This window comes from Poromitra crassiceps (assembly GCF_964638095.1).
Source record: "Poromitra crassiceps genome assembly, chromosome: 7".
In the NCBI taxonomy this organism is placed as follows: Eukaryota; Metazoa; Chordata; class Actinopteri; order Beryciformes; family Melamphaidae; genus Poromitra; species Poromitra crassiceps.
Window position 1 is genome coordinate 34,624,572 of NC_139628.1, and position 25,452 is coordinate 34,650,023.

The 25,452-nt window shown below is 45.6% G+C and overlaps 1 protein-coding gene across 2 annotated transcripts in view; it reads left to right on the top strand.

Annotated features, from left to right (window-relative positions):
- rbpms (RNA binding protein, mRNA processing factor) overlaps window positions 1–20,066 on the top strand; it is a 48,999-nt gene extending 28,933 nt beyond the window's left edge. Inside the window, exons 5-9 of one of the 2 annotated variants that reach the window (XM_083639890.1) lie at window positions 1,717–1,867; window positions 5,278–5,405; window positions 11,216–11,285; window positions 19,034–19,159; window positions 19,951–20,066. In XM_083639890.1, coding sequence (XP_083496016.1) covers window positions 1,717–1,867; window positions 5,278–5,405; window positions 11,216–11,278 — 342 coding nt within the window. In that variant the 3' untranslated portion in view covers window positions 11,279–11,285; window positions 19,034–19,159; window positions 19,951–20,066. The remainder of the gene's footprint in view (window positions 1–1,716; window positions 1,868–5,277; window positions 5,406–11,215; window positions 11,286–19,033; window positions 19,160–19,950) is intronic. The other variant, XM_083639891.1, reaches the window with a different exon arrangement.
- Window positions 20,067–25,452: the final 5,386 nt, after the last annotated feature.

Here is a 25,452-nt window from a genome sequence, read left to right on the forward strand (position 1 = left end):
TCTGTGAATGGAAGTGAAAAAATATGACATTGAGATAGTTCAGAGTTACAGTTATTTTGGTGTACTCTGAAGCAACATGAGGCTATGTTGGCTCCATTGTTGAGTGTCTAAGGGATCAAATACAGTAACAATCATGATCCCATAGGCATCCCAGAGGAACGGGGGGGGGGGGGGGGGGGGGCACCTTTTTCCAGGCTTTCTCTGAGGGGAGGCCCACAGTCTCAGACTTTGAAAACCCCTGGTCTAAATGATTATCTGCCAACATCACAAGACAGCAAACATATCAATTGATGATGTCATGGATGTCACTCCAGTGGGGAAAAACGGGCTGATGTTGTCGGGGAGTGTGAAGTACAGTTGAATTTACTGATGTCATCTGTAACCTAGTCTTACTCAAAGCAAAACGTCTTCTTGATGACGTTTCAGGAAGACCAGACACAAACAAACAAAGTTGCCGGGAAGGAGAAAACATCTGCAATAATCATACTTGTGCTGGGACAGATGTGATGTCCAAATGTGTTCTGAGCAAATACTTTTACAACTTTGATTTGCATAATAAAACATCTGAAACATGTTGTAGAATATATGAGCTGAATACATGCTGTGTATCTGCAAACAAATGTATGTATTTCTTCCTCAAGCCAAACTGTATTTATTGGAGTGATCTATGAATGTTACACATATGATGAGATTATATATTTACAAATAAATATATATATATATATACGGTATATATATATATATATATATATATATATATATATATATATATATATATATATATATATATATATATATACCGGTATATATAACAGAGGCATCTTTCTATCACCACATTTGAATAAATGATCAATAATAAATGAATACTTCACCCCAAAAAAAAAATCCCCTACAGTTAGTCAATTAGTTTGGCCACTTTGCTGCAGTACTGCCACAGCCGTAAAAGTGGGTGGGGCTTTTGTTATTTAAATGATTTCTTTGTTCTTTACAAAAGCCCCACCCACTGCTGCCACGGCCTTAAGGCAGTAAGACGGCCAGGTTAGATGAGTTAACGTCTGTGGTACTCACTCTCATGCCCGTTGAAACACAGGTGATGTTTGTCCATATAACACACAGGGAGGCTGCCAGCACAACTCCATAGCAGCCTTCTACAAAAGTGGGGACTGGGGACCAGTTCTTCCACAAAGAGTTCCAAAAAGACCTATATTTATGACATACTTTAGTGCAAATCTCAATTACACATGATTGATTTGCAACAAATATTGGTGTATAGGTCAAATCTCTATTCACAGTGTGATTGTTTGGCTGTTGCTGGAACTAGGTCTCCATTGACTTCAGTTGTTTTGGAGAAGGTTGCTACGATGTGCTGGCAACCTGCCTGTGTGTGTGTTATATGGACTAACAACCTTCACCTGGGTTTCATTTGGCATGAGGTGGAGTATGACAGAATTCTCATTTTTGGGGCGAACTATTCCTTTAAACAATTCCATATCTGCTTTCACCGTTCAACCTCGCCCAGTTTCACTTCATCACATCACAGAAGAACCAAAATATCAATTACTACATCAATACGCCGACAGAGTTATATGATGTTTGAGCTTCTTTGATGAGATGATCCAAGTATTCCACAGACCACAGAGAAACCGCTTGACATGAAAGCATTTCTTTTGCTTTTGCTTTTGCTGAGCCGTCCCCTCGTCTCATCTTTGATCTCAGGGGGTTCGATTTGATCCGGAGATCCCCCAGACCCTGCGGCTGGAATTCGCCAAGGCCAACACCAAGATGGCCAAGAACAAGCTGGTTGGCACTCCCAACCCCACTCCCAACCAGCAGAGCCCCGGGCCACAGTTCATCAGCAGAGACCCATGTGAGTGCTCCTCGTTTGTGACGTGGCGGGGACAGTTGTCTTCCGTTTTACTGATGGGTTTTTTGCCAGAGTAGTGTTTGTGTTCCAGCGGTGACTACAACTGGTGCCGGTGTCTGCTAAAAAGTACACTACCACCAGTCAGGTTTGGACAGATTTGTCCTTATTTTTGCTATTTTCCACATTTTAGAATAACAGTAAAACTATGCAATAACACAAAATCTATCTTATATTTTAGATTGTTTAAAGTAGCCGCCCTTTGTCTTGATGGAAAGGCAAATGCTTGGGAAAGAAACAAATTTCAAAGCATTTCAACATAAGAAAGAACAAAGGAAGTCCAAGGCAACTCTTCAAGAATATTTTAAAAAGCCTTTAATAAAATATGGCTTCCACCGACATGTTTCGGCCAAACTGGCCTTTCTCAAGGTGATTTCAACATAAGACTTTAGATCAAAATGGCTTTAAGATAATGGAAAACATACATTCAGTCAGATGGGTCCAAAACTTTTGACTGGTAATACATAGGTGTTTTTTTGGTTTGTTTGTTTGTTTGTTTGTTTGTTTGTTTGTTTGTTTGTTTGTTTGTTTGTTTGTTGTAATGGTATATGACACTTTCCCCTCAGCAAGGAACAAGGAACCTATGAAGAAGGAAGAGACATCACTAACGTCACGGCGTTCAAATTGTTGCATTGAGGCCAGACTTTGGGGACAGTTAAAGGGGCGGGCCTGGAAAGTCCCACTATAAACCATCATATCTGTGTTGTTTCACCTTTGATTGAAAAAATGCTTCCACCAGATTAAAGAAACATGTTGACTGATGTTTTTGTGTGTGTGTGTGTGTGTGTGTGTGTGCGTGCGTGCGTGCGTGCGTGCGTGCGTGCGTGTGTAGGTGTGTGTGTGTGTGTGTGTGTGTAGGTGTGTGTGTGTGTGTGTGTGTGTATGTGAGTGTGTGTGTGTGTGTGTGTGTGTGTGTTAGTTTTCCTTATTATTGGCCTCCAAACAGATCATGGTTCTGTCCACAAGCTGTATATATAGCTCAACTCAAGCCCCTGTTTTGTCCAAGATAGCTAGATTAGCTATAACTACATCATGACATTCATGACCAAACGGGGCAGGTCCGACCTTTATATAATGTGTTTTCTTTCATCTGGTGGAAGCATTTTTCATGTAAAGGTGAAACAACACAGATATTAGGGCTGTGGCGATTCACTTATCTCCCGATTCGATACTATCACGATTCTTGGGTGCCGATTCGATTTATATTGCGATTCTTAAGTATTGCGATTCTACGATTATTGCGATTCGATATTACGATTTATTGCGATTTTTGTTTATTTTTTTCTTTTCTTTTTTCAGTTTGTTTGCTTTTTACACTAGATTAGAACATGGGAAAAGTTTAATCATACACTAGAGACTGTATATTATATATCATGAGTAGGGCTGGGCGATATAGTTAAAAACAGGGGCGGACTGGGGTCATAATTCAGGCCGGGCATTAGATACCAAGCAGGCCAGGCCGATATGGGCCGATGCGCGTGAAATTTGGGCCGTTTGAAGCCCAATTTGGGCCGTTTGAAGCCAGATTTGGGCCGTTTGAAGTCCAATTTTACAATGAGATGCACCCACTTTAACCCTGAAGTGTAATTATTACTTCAGACTAACTAATAAAGTAATAAAACCACTAGTAAACCAGTAGGCGGCGCCTGGCCTGCTGTTCAGTGAGTGGCCTGACTGCAAGCACCAAAAAAAAAAATAGTTTTTTTTTTGTTTTTTTTTTTTTTGTGGCGATTATCGATTCTGGAATAAAAGATAGATTCAAAAAATCGTGACATTAAAAATCGCGATACTTAGGTGAATCGATTTTTTTCCCCCACCCCTAACAGATATGATGGTTTATAGCGGGACTTTCCATGCCCGCCTCCTTTAACTTCAACAGAACTGGCCCCGATGCAGAATTCAAACGCGGCGACGTTAGTAATGTCTCTTCCTTCTTCAGAGGCTCCTTGCACTGACATGGTGTCGTTTTGTGGGACAATGTTAGTGCTCGTCCTCTCAGGAATCGGCCGTCTAAAATGACTCCTGTCCAAACACCCATGCAAAAGGTTTACTTTGAAATCAAGTTCTGCTTAGTTTGAATGTGCTTTCGGCCATAAACAGCTTAACTTGATTTTCGAGACCTTTCTCTCTATAGTGACACTTTATAGATGAATGTCTCATAAACATGGTCACCATTAGCGGTAGCCGTACTTATTTGGAAGCAAACCTTTGAGTCCTAACTAAGCGCGCGTGGAAGTTGCCGATGTCGCCCTGCACGTTCTTTTGCATCGAGTTAAATATTTGGCCAAAGGGTGAAGTATTCCTCGAGAAGCAGACGCTGATAGTTGAACATAGGCCAGCTGTGGTTGTACATTCTTCCCGAATGACCAAGCCACTCTTATCTGGGATCTTGTTGCCAGAGAGCGGGCGTGCGTAGTCGAGTCCCAGTGGAAAATGGAAGGAAACGATTAATGACACCATGACGCAATAACCAGCAGCGAAATTGCCGTCATTTTCTGATAAGGGTTGTTTAAATCAGCTCTTTTTTCTGATGGTGCTTTGATAAACAGTTTAGCAGGAGACACGGAGAGCGCGGGGGAAAACGCTCCTTGAATCCAATGGTTCTCGCGGGAGAAGCTTACAGCTGATCCCCCCCCCCCCCCACCCCACCCCCCCTTCTAATTCTGCTTTTGAACTTTTGAGTTTCTTTTTGACCCCAAACTCTGCTCAGTCGTCTGTGCCACTCTGCGCCTCACTATTACCACCGCTCTCTCTTCACTCGGGCACCTTGCTCTACTACGTTAGCTCTGTCTTTTATTTTTACAATCACTCTATACGGGACTCAGTGTGGGTAAATCACCGTATCTGAGATGGTTTCCTCTCCTTTTCGACTGAATGACAGACTTAAAGGAACAGTTCACCCAAAAATGAAAATGCAGTCATCATCTAACTCACCTTCATGCCAGTTGAAACACAACTCCATAGCAGCCATCTCCAAAACAACTGAAGTCAGTGGGGGGACCAGTTCTTCTTCAGAGTTCCAAAAATACCTATTTACACCATATTTAGTGCAAATTGTACTGGCAACCTGAACCTCCCTGTGTGTTATATAGACAAACAAATTTCACCTGTGTTTCAACCTGCGTGAGGGGAACTAGATGATGACAGAATTTTCATTTTTGGACAAACTATTCCAAAAGGGAACAAGAGGAAAGTGCTTCAGATAACTGGTACTCACCCATAGTGCACCTCCACCTCCACCTCCAACCTCCACCACCACCACCACCTCCCACCCAGTCTCTGTAAGCCCCCCCCACCCACCCGTCACACTGGTCACTCTCCTCACCCCACTCCTCTTCGTCTTCTTCTTTCCACAGATGAGCTCACAGTGCCTGCTCTTTATCCCAGCAGCCCAGACGTGTGGGCGTCATACCCGCTGTACCCGGCGGAGCTGTCAGCCGCCCTGCCGCCCGCTTTCACCTACCCCTCCTCGCTCCACGCTCAGGTAACCCGCCGACCTCACCCACTGCCCTCCTCCTCCCCCCGGCCTCCGTACCCAAAACTGCCGCTGTCCGCCTCCCGAAAATCACTCTCCGCTCCATCCTGCGAAAAACACATCCACCTTAACGAGTCGTATTCAGCCTTCAGATCTTCACTCTCCAAAGAGTGAGATGACTTTTCAGGGCAGCTTCACTTGTGCCGGGATGTTCTTTGACAAACAAGTGAGTGTCAATATCTTGAAACAAGTCAGAATAAGACACTTGGTTCTATACAAAACTCCTGAAGCAAGTTGACTTACTGGCAGATCGCCCGCCCCCCCCCACAGACCACCCAGTCTCATCCGTTTGCCGTTTTCCATGGCTCCTCATTGGCTCGCAATCATAAACAGTCAGCATTAAAAGGCAAGAGTGCTGCAGGGATGACATATTTTTGTAGGCCAACCCTAAAGTTAGCATGGCCCTGGTTCCCTCAACCCTAAAGTTAGCATGGCCCTGGTTCCCTCAACCCTAAAGTTAGCATGGCCCTGGTTCCCTCAACCCTAAAGTTAGCATGGCCCTGGTTCCCTCAACCCTAAAGTTAGCATGGCCCTGGTTCCCTCAACCCTAAAGTTAGCATGGCCCTGGTTCCCTCAACCCTAAAGTTAGCATGGCCCTGGTTCCCTCAACCCTAAAGTTAGCACGGCCCAGGTTCCCTCAGAAAAACAAACAAACAAAAACAACAATGGGATTTTTCCATTGGCTTTGGGATACTTGCAGAAAATATCTGTGGCAATGAGCTCTGTGCATCACCGTATGTCTGGCGATTGCATTTATGCTTCAAAAATAATAAAAGTGATGTTCATTTATTGAAGATTATTTTGATGAACAAAACTGGTAAGTACTGGTAAGTAAACTCCAATGGAACAACCCCATTGACTTTTTGTCAAGGGAACCGGGGCGATGCTAACTTCCGGGTTGGACTACGAAAATACGTCATCACTCTATATGCCCTTAGACTATCATGCTAGTTTCTGAATTGTCGTAATGAACGTTGTATAAAATCTCTTTCCAGTCCTGCCCGTTAAATATGTGTTGTTTCGAGTTGAGTGCAGCTCTGGTATAAGAATAAATCCGATCATTAGCAGGATTTGAAAAGTCTGTGCTGTTTTGAAGAAGATTCATCAGCTACAGAGCGAAGAGGCCTAGTTGACAGTCTCCCTCCCCAAGGAATCTATAAGTCTATAGCATCGCAAATTCCTTCACGCCGCCCAGTCAGTATCAGCATACATCATACTGAACCTGGGTCCAGTCAACCAATCAAGGCCCAGGAAAATATGAAGTTGAAGTCAAATGAAGATGTGAGAGTGCAACTTTTAAACATCAAAAACAAACTCGTGTCTAGTCGAACTGTGAATTCTGTGTCCCAATTAGTGGCATTATCCAATTACTGGCATTATCCGGACTGTTTGATTCAAACCTTCAGCTGTCTGAAAGGTTTGCATCACTCATCTGAACATCATCCTATTTCATTAATGAAATGCTGGGATTCTCCACTGGCCCCAACCAATGCCCCAATTATCTAGGTTTTTCTAATCTGCGCGGCTCTACTGCGAGTTTACATAGGAGTCCATTATCGATCTCTTGAAATTCTTCTCATGAAGGCTATTTAGTGCTGGCTTCAGTGGCTTGCCCTGAGGAGATCACAATATCAGATCACACTTTCTTGTGTGTGATTATTTTCCAAAGCTCGCATTGATCCTCGGGTCACAGATTCTCAGCTCTTTGCTGTATTTTAAGCTCATAGGATTGCGGCGTCTGGCGTCACCCTACAGGTCTTTTCATCCAGTTGCCTCCTGATTTTCATCTTGGAATATTAGAGGCGCTTCAGTGGCTGCTGTACATATTTCCATATGCAACGCAGACGCTCTGTGAGGTTATTTCAGTGTAAGGGCCGCTAGCAAAGACACTGGAGCTGAATCTCTGGTGATGTCAGCATTCTAAATAAGCCGGGGTTGAATCTGCCTAGCTGGCGTTGTCTCATGGGAGCACACACAAGCAAGCACACACACTGACAGACACACACACACACACACACACACACACACACACACACACACACACACACACACACACACACACTGACAGACAGACACACACACACACACACACACACACACACACACACACACTGACAGACACACACACACACACACACACACACACACACACACACACACACACACTGACATGCAGAGAGAGAATGTGGCTTTGTGATTTCAGTGCAGGGTTAAGGGTGATGTTAGCGTCGCTCAGTCTCTTCTGAATGACAGGTTGACGGGAGCAGATGCTGACATGAGATATAAAAAAATACTATTTTTTTATACACACAATCTCGATTTGTATATATTACCGTAAATTCCGGACTATAAGCCGCGGCTTTTTTCCCGTTTTTTGGCCCCTGCGGCTTATATAACGGTGCGTCTTATCTATGGATTTTTTCAGAAAAAAAAAAAAAAAAAAAAAGAAAATCTCTCTTTTTTAGCACTCTTTCTAACTATAAATCCACTTCTGTTTTAATTTCCTCTCTTGCCCTCTTTTCACCACACCGCGGACACTGTGTGCACTGTAAAAATAAACAACGGTGGTGTTGTGTTATGTTGTTTTGTTGAAATGTTACGGTAATACGGTAAATGGGAGCTTCCTCAAACAGCCATCTCTTTCCCGACAATCCCCTCTGTGCGTGACCACTTACATATGGTAATTACGGTAAGCAAACGGCCACAAGCCCATCAACTCCCTCCCCCGACTACCAGGAGAAAATCACAAACTTCGGCGAATTCACACAAAGGAAGATCAAGGAATATTCCATCGAACCGGAGCAGATCATAAATATGGATGAAGTGCCTTTGACGTTCGACCTGCCACTCACTCGGACTGTTAACAAGAAGCGCCCTGGAGGATTCTTTCACCAAAAAAAAAGCTTTGCTCGTTCTCGACAGCATGAGAACGAGCAGTAGATGATCATGAGGTGGTTTTTCAGACGTGTCGATATAGCAGTTTATCGCAAAAGTGTAATGGAAACACATTTTTCGCATTTGCACGTCATGTGACCCATATTATCCCTTGGAAAAGGAGCGGAAAATAAGTTTGGTAAGTAAGGTTCGATAGCCGTGTCAAAACCTCCGCAGCAAGTGGAAAACTTTGAAGCAACGCTACCTAGCAGAAAGACGAGTGTTGTGCAAAAGTGTAGCCGGGCAAATTAGATAATGTTTAATGGCAGAAATCGGTCCATGGTGACAGCAGGCTGCCTGTGTGCGCGCATTTGGCACAGCGGCGAGATGAGAGGATGAAAAGCACACACTGGTGCGGTGGTGCTGTCTGAAGTGAATACAGTGACTGTGAGTAGGCTAATACATTGCACACGTTTCAGGTGCAATTATAGAACCAAATCAGCCTTTTCCCCCCTCCATCTCTAAATCGGACCAGTTGTAGGCTATTAGGCTACCTTTTTTCCTCTGCCTGTCGCGCTGACTGCATTCACGCAGCCAGCAACATTTTGCGACTCATTTTCTTTTGAATTGATAATCAGGCTCGTTTATATGCATTGTAACTTCATGTTGGGATTTCCATTGACCATTGGTTGGATTTGAGCATGGAGGGGACGGGATATGGGGCAGATCCCCGTGCGTAATCACTGTGGCAGCTGCTGCAACGGGGAATCACTCAAACGCAACTTCAATGGAAACGCCTACAAGTCGCAATTGTACATTGTCGAAGTTGTAGAAATATCGCAATTCTTTTGCGAAAAACTGTAATGGAAACACAGCTATAGATGAAGAGGAGTTCGTTGGTTTTGAGTGACAATGAAGGAGAGAGGAGAGTGGTTGACGAAGCCACCCTGAACCTGTTCGTTTCCGACACTGAAGATGAGGACTTTGGTGGTTTCAGTACGCAGGAAGAAGAGGAAGACGAGCATTAGTGACTTGACTTCTCTGGTTACAGGTTTGCTGCACATATAGCCTATTGTTGTGTGATTTTGTCTGGGGATTAGTGACCTGACTTTTGTTTTGTTTTGTTGAAATGTTAATAAATGGGAGCTTCCCCAAACAGCCATCGCTTTCCCGACATTCCTCTCTGTGCACGAACCCTTTCATATGGTAATTAAACATCAAAACACCCGCGGCTTATAGACCGGTGCGGCTTATAGAAGAAAAAAATAGTCAATTTTGGTCCCGCGGCTTATACACCGGTGCGTCTTATAGTCCGGAATTTACGGTATATACAAATCGAGATTCTGTGCAGTCCTGCAGCGCATTATAGGCCTATACTGTATATATATATCTGTTTGTGATCTCAGCTTCAGCTCCCTAGTTGATCAACTGCCTTATGAGAATAGTTATTGACTTGCTAGTTAACGTTAGTAACTGAACCGTTAGAAAATATCGTTTAGAGCAGGGGTTTTCAAAGTCTGAGACTGGCCTCCCCTTAGACCTCCCCTAAGGCCTCCCCTTAGACAAAGCTTGGAAAAGGTGCCTCCCTCACTGAATTCCTGGAGCTATTATTTGATCCCATAGACACTAAAAAATTGAGCCAAGATAGCCACATATTGCTGTTTGACATACTTCAGTCTACATCAAATACATAGAAAAGTGTCTGTCAGTAAACTGTCAATCATAGTGGAGTGACAAAAAACATCTGATCAATTTAACCATTATTATTGTGCTTGCTGAAAGCAAGGCACAATCTATAAACTCATATTTTTCAATCTGCCAAAACTCCCACATTTTTCACACTACATAGACATGCAAGACCTCAAAACGTGCGGCTCATTGATGACAGGTATGCCATGACTTTGCTAAGAGTTTCATCGAGCGGTCTGGGCGCTATTCGTATATTATCGATATTCCTCTTTACGTTTTGGTCCATAACTTCGGAACCCTAGCTTCTACAATCAAAATTATTTTTTCCCTGGTTTCTTTGGCTCACCCCACTTTTACTCATTGCTGTGATCTAAAAAAAATACACCTATTGACCTGATCGATGCGCTTTAACAGCCCTCTTTACTTTTTTGTCCATAACTTTTGAACTGTACCCCTGGATTCCTTGGCTCCTCCCGCTTCTACTCAGATAGGCCCGCCCACAATTACTTAGTCCACCCTAGCAACCATCTACAAACGCCCTAGCGACCAGCCGGAAGCACTCTAGCAACCAGTTACTACATAGTCTCTTAGAACAGACGAGTTGGCTTCCGCAATTTTCAAATGCTTCCGCCATACCGTCTGTAATTTGTGGGGGAGAAGCATGCGCCACCCGGAATGGGAAGCAGAAAGGCGGGTCTTCCGCTCATTAGTCCAATCAGAATCGCAGAAAGGCGGGTCTTCCGCTCATTAGTCCAATCAGAATCCAATATGCCGCATTTTTCGTGGACACACGTGTCGTGATTGGTCGGATTCCGTCGAACTTCCTTCCTGTCTGAAGGTTTTTTTCCCAACTTCCTTGTGCATGTTCTGGGGGTGTAAAGTACAGACTGTTTAGCTGCATTCGCTGGATGTAGATGAGACAGTCTGTTTTAAGAGACTAGTTACTACACCCTTGCAACCACCTAGAGACGTCCTATACACATTGCCGATTGGGGCTGCATGGGCAGATGCGTTGCAAGGGGGCGGGGCATGGCGAGGACAGCAAACACAAAACAATGAGAAAATTTTGCATGATCTAGTTTGTATGAGAATTGTATGTATTCATGGCATTTGTGTGTGTGTGTGTGTGTGTGTGTGTGTGTGTGTGTGTGTGTGTGTGTGTGTGCACGCCCACGTGTGTGTTTGTCTGTGTTTAGATTCGTTGGCTCCCACCTGCAGATGGAACTCCTCAGGGATGGAAGTCCAGGCAGTTCTGCTGAAGTATGTGTGAGTAACAACACACACACACACACACACACACACACACACACACACACACATCACACACACACACACACGCACACACACACACACACACACACACACACACACACTCACACAGTGCTATGACGAAGAGGTATACATTGTACCGTGCAGTGAAAAGTAGTAAATGTCTTTAGTAAATGTTATGACACTTGGCGTAAACAGGCACGGAGATGTTCCTAAACATTAGTGAGAGATAGCACACACAGTGTCAGTAGAGTCACGTGACCGGAGCGTACGGAGCAGCCGATGCCCACCCGTTCGTGTTTTTGCCAAATGGCAACCTCCGGCCCTGAAAAAAGTAAGCAAACGTGGAAGTGCCAAAAACTGCAGTTCCTCGAATGGCTACTTGAGGCTGACTGCAAGAGCGAGTCAATCCCCATAGACCGCCGCCACATGTTAAAATGCCCAACTTTACAGCAGAAATAAACCTGTTTACAACAGCCTGGTTAAAAAAAGCTAATTTCACCGTTCATAACAAATGTACGGGGGTTGACTTTTTATATAACTCATCTGTTTATATAGATTGTGTTGCAAAAAGACCCGACTTCTCACTTGATGTATGACCTCAGTAAAAGCTTTCCTAATGAGTTGATGGTCTCAACCGCCAGTTTCAAGTCTTCTTCAATACAGCATGGTGTTTTTGGGGCGTGATTGACAGGTCGCCTGTCCAGTGATCGCGCAGCTGGCCGATCACGGACCAACAACAGGCGGCGCTGCGGCTCTTGTCGTCCACATATGGTCACTTCTGTCTCCCAAAAAAACAAGATGGCGACGGTGAAAATGCCCAAACGCGAGGCTTCAAAACGCGAGTCCACAAACCAATACTGTACGTCCATATTTGTATACGGTCTATGGTTTTTGCCCTCAGACCTCACATGAAACCCTCCACACTCCCCCCCCCCCCCCACGCCCAATTAACCAGCTAATTAGTCACGTTTCTGTTCGTCATTAGCTCCATGCCGACTCCGCCCACATCGTCACGAGACATAAAAGCTGCGGTTTAAAGGGGAACTCCACCCCCACCCACCCACCCACACACACACACACACACACACACACACACACACACACACACACACACTCAGGTCGCAGGGTGCAGCCGGTCGGCTTCTCCCATTTCTTGATCTCTGGCATCAAAGGCAGCGAGTCAAACAGAATATGCAACAAGCACCGGTACCCGATATTTGAATGAATCAGCCCTGGCTGGGGCTGTACGAATATGGCTGAAATGTTAATATCAATTACTTTGCGAGATACTGTGCTCACGATTATATTAGTCTCCATGATTTGGGGAATGGAATTATTTTATTTGCTTCTTATATGAACATCTTCATCATGTGGTCATCATAAATGAAATTAAATGTTTTAATGATGCCGAGATGCAAGTATTATATGATTATTATAACTGTGATTTGAGGTTATACACGGTTAACTGTGTAGCCTTAGTGCCGGAGCAGAGCCGTTGGTTACACATGTCTGCCTGTTGGAAGGATGCCTCATATTTATCGTACTTATATGTGATGGGGAAGTTTATTATCACTGTGCGCAGGTCCAACACACCACCATAATAAAGATTTAATATCGCCTTATAATATTGTTGGTACGGTAGAGCAGATATTATGGGATGTTTGTCACGTTGTCATGACCTGGCAGGATGAAATACTTTTTTTAATTTGAAAAGCTTTTTGGCATTTCTGCGTCGTGACATGAAGTACACAGTGGAGAATAACAGGGACGTCGTAAGTGCACAATATGCACTGTGGCATGCCGGAAGGAATATTTTTTAGGAAACTTTATTAAAAACAAATAAAACACAGCTTAGGATGGGGCTTTATTTTAAATAAATGACAGCTGAATTACTATTAGTTTAGCTTCCCTGTCTAAATAAATACTTATGACTGTTGCTATAGACCAGTGGTTCTCAACGTGGGGTCCAGGGACCACCATGGATCCTTTAGGGGTTCCAGGGGGTCCCCAACAATCTGATGAATTGTTAAACTTCAACATTATTACCAGCCGTACAGCGTCGGTTGGTATTGTTTTCACCTTGTGAGTCTGTGTGTGTGTGTGTGTGTGTGTGTGTGTGTGTGTGTGTGTGTGTGTGTGTGTGTGTGTGGGTTTATACAGCATGTCTGTGGACAGATTCAAGCAAGGGGCCGCCCCCCCCCCAAAGCCCTTCCCCCCAATTTTGCGAACACGACAGTGGAAAAACCATGCAAGGTGCAGTCACAAAACTTTACAAATGTGTAGTTGACATAAAAATGAAGATCGAGTTCGAAAATGGGTGTGATCCCCCCCCTCCCACTTTACGCCCCTGGCCCATCATCACTGATGATGTCATAGACATTGTGACATCATCAGTCATGTCACATTTGCCCGAGTGTAAGCAAAAACCACAATTGCTCGAGTGACATCACTGATAATGTCATAGACGATGATGTCACTGTTGATGTCATTCATTGACGATGATGTCACAATGTACAGTATATGACATAATCAGTGATGATGTTACAATGTCTATGACATCATCAGTGACATCACATTTGCTCGAGTGCCACGCAGCAGCTGAGCATAATGCGAGCTGCAGGGCCAGCTTGGCGAGCTGCAGGGCGGGCGACCCTAGGAATTGAGCGCGCATACCGCACGAGATGCCTAGTGTAGAAAAATTACTATTTTGACTATATCCAACACTAAACATATTCTCAGATTTGGGTCCGAGACTGCGGGTGGGAAGCCGTCTTGGTTGCTGCAGTAGTGCCCCCTCTGGTAGGTCGGGGCGCCCGTTCAGGGGGATTGGGAACTGAGGGAATAGCGTGGTCATCCCATGCGCTATGTCCTGCACATGTATTGGAGGAAGCATGCTAGTCTACAACTTTCCCCACATGGGCAGAGGGGGTGGAGCAACAACTGGGACTGGGACAGCAGGGGAATAGGGCCAAGTACAATTAGAGAGAAAATGTGAGAAAAACCTAAAAAACCGGATAAAAAAGAAAATCATTTTATTGAGTTTCATTCCCTCCTGTCACCACACTTTCTTTCCTCCCTGTTTGTCTTTACTGGCATGAAATATAGCCGTATTTCATGACTAAGCAAAACATGAGACTATAATAAATAATATAACAATGAGCAGAAAATTAAATCAATAGAGCAGTCAAAAAAAACTAATAAAACAACATGGAAAATCAGTCATTTCTTGCAGAAAAAACGTGATAAAAAAGATTGGGAGACAAATTCTCATCAGGTTAGGGGTCTGTGTACTAAATAAGGGTTCCTTGATATGAAAAAGGTTGAGGTCATCGCTGTAGACGGGACACAAAGCAGTTTTCTCGGAAGAAGTCTTTTGGATACGGATGCAGCACATGTGCCTGGGTCACTCCCCCGCTTCACACAAACCAAACACTGTTGTGTTCGCAGAAAAACAAAACCGCAAAGCAGGGCAAATCCCCTTCTAGTCTCTGTGTGTGTGTGTGTGTGTGTGTGTGTGTGTGTGTCTGTGTGTGTGTGTGTGTGTGTGTGTGTGTGTGTGTGTCTGTGTGTGTGTGTGTGTGTGTGTGTGTGTGTGTGTGTGTGTGTGTGTGTGTGTGTAGTCAGCGCCAGTCACATAGTCACCAAACCCCTCCCTCGCGATGTCTCGGGACAGGAAGAAACATGTTCCCCCGACCCCCTCAGGGAGCGGGTGGGAGGCGGAGGGGGTTGCGTGGAGGCTAACATCCACTCGGGGCTGTTGAACCCCGCGTCACACACTGTGATGAGAGAGAGCAGAACTGTATGAGAAATACAATGTCCATGTGTCCTTTTTTTTGGGGGGGGGGGGGGGGGGGGATTTCTCTCTTCCAAGCGTAAAGCAGTGATTCTCAAGCTTTTTCTTATCAAGGACACCTAATTTGATTACGGTAACTATTTTGTCTTGAACCCAAATATGAGAATCATTTTATTATTGTTGTTAGATATGATTTTTTCTTGTTCCATGATTCCATGACTATCTGTGTTGTCGGTAGAGAGATAACAGTGCAACTTTGATCGAAAGGTCGTTCTTCTACATTCGCTAATTGTGAATTCGTCACCTTGTTCTATATGAAATAATGGTGACGTTTAACAAGTCGTCAATTTGCTGGGGGCCCCCTGGAACGCCCTCAAGGAACCCTGGTGGCCCCCAGACCGCACATTGAGAACCACTGGGTTAAAGGAGGAAGGGAGGGGTTAAGAGAGGAAATAATTACTCCCCTATCAAGCCGGGGGGAGGAAGTCATTTGGCCGGTCAGGCTGCCCCAGTGGATATTAGCCACGCCCCTTTGATGAAACAACAACATCCCCACATCCGCCTCGCGCAGTGGAGCCGACGTCCACTCACACACACAGGATCTCCGATCAGCAGCGCCGCGGTGATAATTATAGGCAACTGCGACACATATTATGCACACACACACACACACACACACACACACACACACACACACACACACACACACTTCAAATGGGTGCCTTGATCTCTCACCTCAAGACATCTGAATGAGTTCTATGGGTTCATAGGCAACAAAAATCTGAAACTTGGGTCGCAACTGAATGATAAGTAAAAATGTGGGTTGTGAGTGTAGAGCAGTTAAGACCCACTGCCCATAAAGCAGTGGGTCTACAAAATTTTGCTTAGAAAACTGCAAGAGAAAACTATAGCATAATAATACAATCAATGATAACCCATCTTTTGAAGAATATAACATTACAAAATAAGAAAGAGTTGCAATTAGTGCCTCCCGGGCAGATTCATTTGAATGTTTCATTTATTTTCATGATTTATTCGTAATTTTCTCTCGAGTACCCCGTGTAGTACCTCCACGTACCCCTAGGGGTACGCGTCCCTCCAGTTTGGGAACCACTGCCTCGAAGGTATTGAATAGCGGTACCCAGCCCTAAGTCTACTTGACATTCATGCTTTAGCACAGGGTTAGAGCCAAAGACAACCTGCTGTAATAGTGGACATTAATGCCTAGTGAACTGGACGCCAAGGTAATCCGGATTTTCCATCTGACAAGACAAGGTGGGGGGTTGAGTGCAGCGTGTGTGTGTCTGTGTGTGTGTGTGTGTGTGTGTGTGTGTGTGTGTGTGTGAGTGTGTGTGTGTGCGTGCGTGCGTGTGTGTAGTCTGGCTGCCTGCCCTGGGGAGCTTATTGGCCAATAGCCCGACAAAACCAGTGGTTCCTGTGCAACTTTGGACTAACTCCCACTACAGAGGCCCCCTCTAATAAGGAAACGGGACTTTATTCTCAAACCCCCTACCGCCCCCTACTGACACATCGCACACACGCACACACGCGCACACACGCACACACACACACACACACACACGCACGCACGCATGCACACACACACACACACACACACACACACACACACACACACACACACAGCAATGTTCCACACTGTGGCCTTGTCCCTGTGCTGGGATGTGAGGAGCTAGATGCATGTCAACAGCTGCATTCATCAGCACCCGCTCCAGCAGCTATTGCCGGCATGTGAGAAACACAGTCTGGGCCTAAAGGCTTTAGTCTGGATTAAAGGAGCTTGGGCCTGGCCTGCTTTTCGTGGCCGCACTGCTGCACAGGTAAAGGTCTGGACGTGCTGCTGCACAGGTAAAGGTCTGGAGGTGCTGTTGCACAGGTAAAGGACTGGAGGTGCTGCTGCACAGGTAAAGGTCTGGAGGTGCTGCTGCACAGGTAAAGGTCTGGAGGTGCTGTTGCACAGGTAAAGGTCTGGAGGTGCTGTTGCACAGGTAAAGGTCTGGAGGTGCTGCTGCACAGGTAAAGGTCTGGACGTGCTGCTGCACAGGTAAAGGTCTGGAGGTGCTGTTGCACAGGTAAAGGTCCTCTCCTCACCTCCCATCCCCTCTCCTCCCCTCCCATCTCCTCTTCTCTCCTCCTCTCTCCTCCCCTCCTCTCTCCTCTCCTCTCCTCACCTCCCATCCCCTCTCCTCCCCTCCCATCTCCTCTCCTCCCCTCTCCCCTCCCCTCCTCTCCTCCCCTCTCCTCTCCTCTCTTCTCCCCTCTCTTCTCCTCCTGTGCTAGAGCGTGCTCGCAGTCTAGCTGTAATCGCTGATAACAGGCAGGAACAGTTGCTACATGATGCTTAGCTAAAAGAGAAGCCGTACGCGGCACATTCATGAGAAACCAAGTCACCCCCCAACCTCCCACCCCCTACATTCCCAAACAGCACTTGTTTACCTATCTCACATCGGGCGCCCGGGCCACGTTATTGGATGTAACACATTAAGCCTGCGAATCACTAAACCGTTTCCTAATCCACAAAGACATGTTCAATGATCAACCCAATCTTTAACCTTGGTGTCTCAGCCAGAACAAACAGGGCGGTCTGGCAGTTAGCTGTGTGTGCTGAGCGTATCATGCATGCATTGATTCCCCTCATCCTTGATTGAGCGCACAACAGGGCATTAGCTAGGCCAGCCGTGCCCGGGCATGTTACCTTCAGAAAACAATTCTCAAAAACCTCCTTTGTCTGTCTGCCTCGGTCTCTCTCTCTCTCTCTCTCTCTCTCTCTCTCTCTCCCTCTCTTTCTCCTTCTCTCTCTCTCTCTTTCTCCTCTCTCTTTATGGTCATGTTTGCTTTGCTAATTGTTTATTGTTTCAAAGAGTTTCTTCCCCCACTTGGACCCCCCAGTTACCACGCTCTCCTCCAAGATGATATCTATTTTCGGTGACACATCTGGGGGAGGCTTGACCTTTCCCATTGGTCATGGGAGATAGGTTATTCAGGAGGAAGTCCAACATAAGGATTTCATATTCTACTCGGTTGACGTCATGTTTGTTGCTGCGGTTCTTTGTCGTAACGGTGTGCGAGTTTCGGATGATAAGGTTCTGTGTGGGTGGAGTGCAGTTAAGAGGTATTCAAGATTTGACCTTTTATTTTACTTAAAAAAAAAACATTTATTTTGGTTAAAAATAAAGCAATGTTCAAAAATCATGAATATGTGAAGAAGTCCAAGAAAAAGTCAGATAGAACTTTATAATTTCAAACACACAAATGGCTCGTCTGTTACACAATGGAGGAAAAACAAAACAAAAAGAAACAAAAACATTTACTAATAATACAAACAAACAAACACTGAACAGTCCTTGACACTCTTGTGAACGCTGTCTTTTCCTGACCCCTCCACACTCAGCACGTGTGTGTGTGCAGGTCAGTGATGCTCCTCTCCTGACCCCTCCACACTGAGCACGTGTGTGTGTGCAGGTCAGTGATGCTCCTCTCCTGACCCCTCCGCACTGAGCACGTGTGTGTGTGCAGGTCAGTGATGCTCCTCTCCTGACCCCTCCACACTGAGCACGTGTGTGTGTGCAGGTCAGTGATGCTCCTCTCCTGACCCCTCCACACTGAGCACGTGTGTGTGTGCAGGTCAGTGATGCTCCTCTCCTGACCCCTCCACACTCAGCACGTGTGTGTGTGCAGGTCAGTGATGCTCCTCTCCTGACCCCTCCACACTCAGCACGTGTGTGTGTGCAGGTCAGTGATGCTCCTCTCCTGACCCCTCCACACTGAGCACGTGTGTGTGTGCAGGTCAGTGATGCTCCTCTCCTGGCCCCTCCACACTGAGCACAGCACGTGTGTGTGTGCAGGTCAGTGATGCTCCTCTCCTGACCCCTCCACACTGAGCACGTGTGTGTGTGCAGGTCAGTGATGCTCCTCTCCTCTGTGTCCTCAGGGTCGTGATGTGTGATGGTGGGCGTGGCCGGCCGTGACGGGCGTTGCTGATTTGCTTCTCGTGTCCAATTAGAAACCAGGAGGACTGGACCCACCTGCCCGCGCCTCTCCGGGCAGCGGACCGTCGGTGAGTTCAGGCAGAAACGCCCTCGGCGAGGAGATCACACCCTCTTCCCTTTGATTTGAAAGTGTCGATTTGCGGAAGAAGAAGAAAAGCTGTGAAAATCCCCAGTCGAGGCAATATCACACTGCCAGAGACATGTCAGCTGGAGAGACGCCAAGCCGTATTCACACTGTGTCGGCTTTCTCCTGTGTACGCTTTAGCTGTCGCTCAGCGCAGAAGGCTTTCAAAAACAAAGCCAGAATCAGATATTTGTGGGATCAAACTGATTGTGTGTGTGTGTGTGTGTGTGTGTGTGTGCGTGTGCGTGCGTGCGTGCGTGTGTGGTCTCGGCATCCTGCTGGCATAGAGAGGCATGTGCGAGAAATTGAGTGATGAGAAAATAAGAAAATATGTTTGTTTTTTGGTGTGATGTGTGTGTGTATTTGGATTTTGTGTGTCAATACTGTGTGTGTGTGTGTGTGTGTGTGCGTGCGTGCGTGCGTGCGTGCGTGCGTGTGTGTGGTCTTACAACACTTTCACATCGCCTCCCCCCTGTGTTTTCTGTTTTCATTAGTGTATACTGTACATGGTTTGGGTGCATTGACCATGGCAACCTCTGTCTGTGTCTGTCTGTGTGTGTGTGTGTGTGTGTGTGTGTGTGTGTGTGTGTCTGTGTGTGTGTGTGTGTGTGTGTGTGTCTGTGTCTGTGTGTGTGTGTGTGTGTGTGTGTGTGTGTGTGTGTGTGTGTGTGTGTGTGTGTGTGTGTGTGTGTGTGTGTGTGTCTCCCTCTCTCTCTCTCTCTCTCTCTCTCTCAGGCAGCAGCAGCCTCGTGGGCCTCAGGACATACTAGACCCCCGCCTCCATCACACATCGAGCCCCCCCCCCCCCCCCAACTCCAACTCCGCCCTCTTTTTATACTGTTACATACTCCAGATGTACTGGTGGCACTTTGGCCACACTCCCTGTGACGCCTACATGGAAGGTACTGGACGCGCATGGCGGAGGTGCGAAAGCCCTTTGCTGACCACTCGCCAGAAGTGAGCGGGTGTCTCGCTTGGCGTCCTGTGCATGCAAAAGCATCGAGACAAACCCCGCCCAGGAGAGTGGGGCACAAATTTATGCAGCCATTTTGGAAAAGCCTTGTACGGGAGTGTGACCAAAGCGCTACCAAATAATGTTATTATATGACTATAATTATTGCTATTCTGTATATCATTCATATTAATGTTATTATGATTATTAAATACATGTTGAAGCATGACTTTGCAAAGAAAACGACAAAAAAAACGGATGCTGTACATTTTTAGATATTTTAAAGAAATACAAAAGGTATTTTTGTAATCAAGACAATGTTTGAAATGGTGTTTGATTGGTTGATGTTGTGCTAAAGTGTGCGAGGAACTTGTTTAAAAACCTCAACTTTTCCTACTAATTTCTTCCTCCGTATCTGTGCCGTTATAAAGTGGACAGCCACCCTGCTATACCAAAGCAGTCTGGTGGGTTTTGCTCTTGTCTTTCCTATACTGTGTGGATTGGGTTTGGTCGTGGCTGTATCTCAAGGTATTTGCCTGCAGAAGCATTACTAAGGCCAAGCAGACTATTCCCTTGCCTTGTTTGACCTGACGTGCTTTGGTTCAAGTGAGCAGCCATTGTTGTTGACTCTCGTCCTCGGTAATAGAGTGCCGCAGGGATGACGTCTTTTTCTAGGCTTTATCCAGAAATCGCCCCCATGTTGGTTCTTCAGGGGAAAAGTCTATGGGGTTTTAGAAAGGGGATTTCACTGCAATGCATCAAATAAGGTCTGTGGTTAACAGAAGCTTATGGGAAGGCGAATTTGGGTTCAGCATGATACTCTTCACAAACGGGAATAACTTTTATGTATTTTGAAGCATTTTATAAAAATCGCCTAACAAAACGCATTTAAGTTCCAAAGGTCATAAAAGTTATTCACGTTTGTGAAGATTATCATGAACCCAGATTCATGTTCCCATAAACTTTTGTTAACCACAGACCTTATTTTATGCATTTAAGCGAAACCCCCATGTTAAATCCCAGAGACTTTTCCACTGAAGAACCCGGAAGTATACTTCCGGACTCATTCCTGCGACATTGCAATCTAACGTGACGGTATGTGTTAGCTGGGAGAAAAAGACGCGCTCAGAGAGACACTGAGACAGGAACAAGCCATGGCTGGTGAAGGTAGAGCGACCCCAGAGACTGCGATGCATGGCAAGATGAGCCCTGCTATAATTAGGAGATTGCTCCTTCCTTGTGTAGCAGAACAGCAGCACGGTATAGACAAACAAAAGACCAAAGGCATTTCTTTTTCTTACACTGGAGAGCTATCTAGGCTAGTGGAATTATTCCACTTTTGACTGCTTTGTAGTCCTCAATCGGAATTCTTATGATTTTTTTTTTTTTTTTTTTTTTGCTGCATGTCTCTTTTGGTGTCACTCCAAAGAGTATCTCTGTGTCTGAAAGGATCATTCATTTTAAGCGATTTCTCTCTTTTGTCTATTTTTAGGGAGCTGATGTGATTCAACCTGGTTTTGTAAATTTTGAATATATATCATAATGATTGGATTGGGGGGGGAAAAACAATGTTTTGTAATCTTGTGTTTTCTTGGCCTGCAATAACTTTTTTGATGTATGACATATCTCTGAACAATAATATTTCTGTGACGTTTTGAGGCCAAAATTCTCATTCTCACAGTGTCTTAGCCCTCGTTCACACCATACGCCGAAGCCACGCTGAAGCTACGCAGCGCTATGGCAGTTTCATTTTGGCGTCCTTGTTAACAGGCGAGACCAGTTCACACCAGCTCCACGCCACGCTGCAGCGATAGTTTCAGGTTCTCCTAATTTTTCAAGCGTGCAGGGCACTGCACCTGAGCTGCCAGGCATGAAGTCAATGGAAGTTGTGAGCGGGGGGGAGGGCAGCGCTGAGGAAAAGAGAGTGCTTCTGGTGTGACCGGTTTAGCATGGCACTCGGCTTCTGTTAAGCGCTGCTTCTGAATAGCGCCTGGTGTGAACCTTGGCTTATTCTTACAAACGGAAATAGTGATTCCTGTACTTGATCTGATCCTGTACTTGATGATCTGTCCAAAGGATAATTTTTCACAGTGATGTGACAATCAGAAGCTGAACTAGAAAACGATATCTTCCACAGAACGTTTAAATCAAAATGTCTACAATCAGTGGACTGGTCGAATCACACATTCACTATTTGTAATGAATATCAGAATATGCACATACAGTATATCAACCCAATTTCTGGAGCGATTTTTCAGACACAATTTTCGAGCCAAATGGGGCATCAAGTTTATTAGAACAAGTATTTACATGGTGTGTGTGCGTGTGTGTTTATGGATATTATGTTAACAAGTGCCCATCTTATAATTCAATGTAAGTATTATTGTAAGTTTTAATTGTATATTCATTTGGTAATCTTTGAGAAGCTTCTTTTTAGGTTTCCTATTTGAATGATTGAATGTGATATGAATACTGTTTTTACCTAGATAATTTCACTGTGAAATCCAGAGAAAAACATGCTCTTTGAAAGATCTTGTTGATTTTGTGTTTGACAACAGTAAGGTACAGAATATCCTGGAAATTAATATGAAGATCCCTCCTCTTGTCAATGGAAAAATGATATTCCTTCATTGTTTCAATCTGCTGTGTGAGTACCTGTGTGTTCTGTGCATGTTCACGGCATGTGTGTGTGTGTGTTTTTCTTTTCCTAATGCATACAGTACTGTTGATATTTATGTATTCTAGCCGCTGTAAGGAGAAACTGTATTTCGGTGAATTGCAGAGGTTTGTTTGTTTGAAGCCAAAAAAGGTGATCAAAAAGAGAGGTTTTTATGAAAATGTTAAATGAAGACATTTCAGGATCCGCCATTAAAGATTGACGTCATCCCTGCTGTCATGCTCGTGATTCGTGATGATTTCTTTTTGTCTGGCGCCGCGCTTCACGAAGCACGCTTGGTGAAGTGGAAGGCTTCAAAACCAAATGAAGCACATCTGAAGAATCCATCCAAGAGGGTTCAGATTTTTGACTTCACGTGTCATTTTCTTTGTGAGGACTGCATGAAATCACCTCCATCCGTGCAGCTCCATTTCCCCTCTCTCCCTCTCACACTTGTCTTTTGGCTGACGCCTCCTCCCAGCACCTCAGGGGCCAGCAGAGCAGGGTGTGGGATCTTGTGCAGTAGGGGAGCTGCAGACCTCACTATGCCCTCTATAAGAATAGCCCACCTAACCCAGGGGCTGGCTACTCAAGAGACAGAAGAGTCATAGCCAATTTAGTCTCTCTCTCTCTCTCTCCACAGTCCCCGCTCTCTCTCCTTCTCCACACACCAGGTTCTCACATGACGTACACACAAATCCATGTTTGGGAAGGTGGGATTCATGCAATGCTGTATGTCGTGGATGATGCCGAGTGTGACAGAGCGCAGTGTAGTGGGAGTAAAGGTGTGTACGTGTGCATGTGGTTTCGTGCAAACGCCCAACTGGCAACACTTTGTAATGGTGTCACTCCCGCTTGAGAAGCCCATTAAAGAGGTGTCGCTGACTGTCTCCCCCCCCCCCTCCATTCGCCAGTGCTCCTCCAGCTGCTAGACACACAGCCTCGCTGTCATGTGCCAGTGTTTTCCTGTGACTGCGAGGTCTGATACTCAGCTTTTCTCCAAACAACATAGGCCCTCTTCTTCTCAAACATGGCTGACGTGCTTCCGCTACGTCAATTGGTTCTCAGCATTGCCAGCAATGTTAAAAAGCGAAATTTCGGTCGCGTCCGACTCTGTGATCGGTGCCGCGTCTATGTGCCAACAGGCCGCAATGCCGATAGCCCACAAGCAGAACCAGCTGAGCGAGGCGGCGTGCAGCGTGTCGGTGGACCGGCTGGAGCTAAGCTCTCCCAGCCCCTACGCCTAAACCTAACCTCCCCCCACGCCTAAACCTAACCTCCCCCAGACCCTAACCCTAAACCTAACCTCTCCCACCCCCCACGCCTAACCCTAACCTCGCCCAGACCCTAACCCTAAACCTAACCTCTCCCAACCCCCACGCCTAAACCTAAGGTCGGCATTGCGGGTGGTCGGCATAGCGGGTGGACACCCTGTGATCACTATTTTGTGTTTCAACATAAATTGATATATCTTTCTGTTGTCAGACGACTGCAAATTATTTGATCGAGGGTCACAAAATGCTAACACCACAGAAATTACAATTAGCCTTTGTTAGCCATTTTGCTTTTTGTGACCCTCTGTGACCCCTCATTTTGTAGGCGGCTGAAGCTCAGGAGGTAGAGTCGGTAGTCCACTAATCGCTTTGGAAGAAAGAGGTCGGTGGTTCGATCCCCGCCTCCTCTGTCTGCATGTCGAAGTGTCCTTGGGCAAAATACTGAACCCCAAATTGCTCCCAATGGCTGTGGTAGCTTGTTGCCATCGGTGTATGAATGAAGAAGAAGAACTGGACGGATAAACAACAAACCCATCTTTATTTGTCACACAAGCACAACACATGCATCCAGCCAGCTACACACACACACACACACACATGCTCTGACAGTAGCTAGTGAAAATCAATCTCCGCATTTCTCTCATCCTGGCTCGTCCTTCCTCCTCGGGGCAGGCCAGGAGCGGTGGGCAGGTCTTTCCTCACAGCGCCCAGCGACCAACTTCCTCTCAGCCGTCACTGGTCAGGTGACAATCTTCTGCATGTTTTTCATGAGGGGTTATTTGATGGAGGAACCCAGGGGAGCACGGGGTGAACATGCAAACTCCACACACCTATAGACAGCGGCACTACCACAGATGTGATTTTTATACTTTTAATTGTTTAATAATTTTGTGAACATGATAGCATCACACGATCACAACCATGCAAGTCACGAAACTTGACAGGTGTGTTGAGATCACAATGAAGGCCGAACACACACACACACACACACACACACACACACACAGGACCGCATTAGTTTTAAGTCGCGGGAGTCACGGCTGGTATGATTATCCCATTGCAAGATGGTCTCTATACACCAAACAGAAATATATGACAATGATACTGCCCAAAAAAGACAGCTTGAAGTGACAAAATGCTTTTTAACAATGCTCGCAATGGTAAGAACGATCTATGCTACCCTACAAAGTACGTCACCCATGTTATGTGAAAAGGATGCTAAATGGATTAGAAATTGTCATTGCTTCCTTATGACTTCAGTCTTTTCTATGACATCTGTGGGCTTTTTGTGGTCAAGTGCATTTTTCGTCATTGTAAAACATCCACCAGGGGGCCTTGCTGCATGCAGTTGGTTG